Source organism: Oncorhynchus masou, unplaced genomic scaffold, assembly GCF_036934945.1.
Source record: "Oncorhynchus masou masou isolate Uvic2021 unplaced genomic scaffold, UVic_Omas_1.1 unplaced_scaffold_4191, whole genome shotgun sequence".
NCBI classification, from domain to species: Eukaryota; Metazoa; Chordata; class Actinopteri; order Salmoniformes; family Salmonidae; genus Oncorhynchus; species Oncorhynchus masou.
The window spans coordinates 27,501-30,388 of NW_027010588.1; the positions used below are offsets into that span (position 1 = coordinate 27,501).

The 2,888-nt window shown below is 40.5% G+C and overlaps 1 protein-coding gene across 1 annotated transcript in view; it reads left to right on the plus strand.

Moving 5' to 3' along the window:
- LOC135534936 (lymphocyte-specific protein 1-like) overlaps positions 1–2,163 on the plus strand; it is a 14,608-nt gene extending 12,445 nt beyond the window's left edge. The window contains exons 6-7 of the mRNA XM_064961721.1: positions 1,007–1,090; positions 1,927–2,163. Of these exons, the coding sequence (XP_064817793.1) occupies positions 1,007–1,090; positions 1,927–2,148 (306 nt within the window). The 3' untranslated portion in view covers positions 2,149–2,163. The remainder of the gene's footprint in view (positions 1–1,006; positions 1,091–1,926) is intronic.
- The last annotated feature ends 725 nt before the right edge of the window (positions 2,164–2,888 follow it).

The following is a 2,888-nucleotide window of genomic DNA, read 5'->3' on the forward strand; positions in this document are numbered from 1 at the left end:
CTTCTCCTCCTTCTCCTCCTTCTCCTTCTCCTCCTTCTTCTTCTTCTTCGTCTCCTCCTCCTCCTTCTTCTCCTTCTTCTTCTTCTTCTTCTTCTTCTTCTTCTTCTTCTTCTTCTCCTTCTCAGTTTTCAACTGTCTTCCTACATCTCCGGTACATTCTAATCTGTCCCTTCTTCAAGGTAACTGTTCTCCGTTTCCCCTCTTCCCCTTCTCTATGGAAATGGGTCTTCATCTTTCCTTCATATCTAACATATATGTGAATATATTACACCCCTATGTCTTTATCATCAGTCATATCTAACATATATGTGAATATATTACATGTCTTTATCATCAGTCATATCTAACATATATGTGAATATATTACACCCCTATGTCTTTAACATCAGTCTCATATGTAGGTCTACTTTATCAATGAAAGGCAGACACTTATTGTCATATTGTATTTCCCAGGATATATCCTGTCTGGTGATTCTACTGTTTCTATGGAACGCTGCCCCCTTGGGGGGATGTTAGTATAGCAGTGTAATAATCAAACCCCACCTCTCTTGTTCTACTGTTTCTATGGAACGCTGCCCCCTGTGGGGGATGTTAGTATAGCAGTGTAATAATCAAACCCCGCCCCTCTTGTTCTACTGTTTCTATGGAACGCTGCCCCCTGTGGGGGGGTGTTAGTATAGCAGAGTAATAATCAAACCCCACCTCTCTTGTTCTACTGTTTCTATGGAACGCTGCCCCCTTGGGGGGATGTTAGTATAGCAGAGTAATAATCAAACCCCACCTCTCTCTCTCCTGATTGATACAGAAGCCTCTGTATCTACATTCACGACACAATATTATCTGCGGTAGCTTGAATAAGATTTATTTCCGCTATCTGTTCGTGTTCATATTTTTTGGGTCGATATATTTGTGTTGATAACATCGTAAAGCACAAGAGAGACAGAAGGGTATTAGCGTGTTGATGTGTTTATCTTCTCTAATGGTTCATGTGTGTTTGTTCTGCCAGGAGGTGAAGGCCGGTGATGTTCTGAGCAAGAAGAACCTCTGGGAGAATCTAGGAGACTCTTCCCCGTCTGGGAGAGCAGGGAAGGTAGTGTAGGCTTAAATCCAATTAACAAATCCATTCATTCATTAAACTATATAATATATAGGGGTGGCAGTGTAGCCTAGTGGTTAGAGCATTGGACTAGTAACCAAAAGGTTGCAAGTTCAAATTCCTGAGCTGACAAGGTACAAAATCTGTCGTTCTGCCCCTGAACAGGCAGTTAACCCACTGTTCCTAGCCCATCATTGAATATAAGAATTTGTTCTTAACTGACTTGCCTAGTAAAATAAAGGTAAAAAAATATATATATATACAGTGCATTTGGAAAATATTCTGAGCCAGATAGATTTTTCAAAATGTTGTTACATTACAGCCTTATGATTTGCAAATGTATTAAAAATACAAAAAACAGAAATACCTTATTTCCATAAGTATTCAGACCCTTTGCAATGAGACTCGAAGTGAAGCCCATGTGCATCCTGGTTCCATTGATCATCCTTGAGATGTTTCCGCAACTTGATTGGAGTCCACCTGTATGGTAAATTAAACCGATTGGACATGATTTGTAAAGGTACACACCTGTCTATATAAGGTCCCTTGCTCCCACGGGGGGGGGCAATTTAATCAATTTTAGAATAAGGCTGTAATGTAACAAAATGTGGAAAAAGTCAAGAGGTCTGGATACTTTCTGAGTGCACATTATGAGGTCTGTTATTCAATTGGTGGATTATATTAAACACAAACAGCTGTCAACACAAAGGTGTATGTAACGTTTGAATATAATCGGTGCTTAAAATAATACATTGAAATGATACATGCCTGCAATTGTACAAATTATAGATAGAATATTTTTTTCACTGCAATATTGAACTCTTTTCTAGGGAGCTTCCTCTGGTAAAAAGTACAAATTTGTGATGATGGCTCACGGCAAGTATGAGAAGGTTGCCGTCGGTGATGATGATTACAACGAGCACACAAACGGGAAATCAAGTAAGACTTACTTACATCCAGTTAGTAATGTATCATCATGTCTGTCCAGGAGAGAGAGGGGTCTGTTAGTAATGTATCATCATGTCTGTCCAGGAGAGAGAGGGGTCTGTTAGTAATGTATCATCATGTCTGTCCAGGAGAGAGAGAGGGGGGTCTGTTAGTAATGTATCATCATGTCTGTCCAGGAGAGAGAGGGGTCTGTTAGTAATGTATCATCATGTCTGTCCAGGAGGGAGAGGTCTGTTAGTAATGTATCATCATGTCTGTCCAGGAGAGAGAGGGGTCTGTTAGTAATGTATCATCATGTCTGTCCAGGAGAGAGAGAGGTCTGTTAGTAATGTATCATCATGTCTGTCCAGGAGAGAGAGATGTCTGTTAGTAATGTATCACCATGTCTGTCCAGGAGAGAGAGAGAGAGATCTGTTAGTAATGTATCATCATGTCTGTCCAGGAGGGAGAGGTCTGTTAGTAATGTATCATCATGTCTGTCCAGGAGAGAGAGAGGTCTGTTAGTAATGTATCACCATGTCTGTCCAGGAGGGAGAGGTCTGTTAGTAATGTATCATCATGTCTGTCCAGGAGAGAGAGAGATTTGTTAGTAATGTATCATCATGTCTGTCCAGGAGAGAGAGAGAGGTCTGTTAGTAATGTATCACCATGTCTGTCCAGGAGAGAGAGGTCTGTTAGTAATGTATCATCATGTCTGTCCAGGAGAGAGAGAGATTTGTTAGTAATGTATCATCATGTCTGTCCAGGAGAGAGAGAGATTTGTTAGTAATGTATCATCATGTCTGTCCAGGAGAGAGAGAGATTTGTTAGTAATGTATCATCATGTCTGTCCAGGAGAGAGATT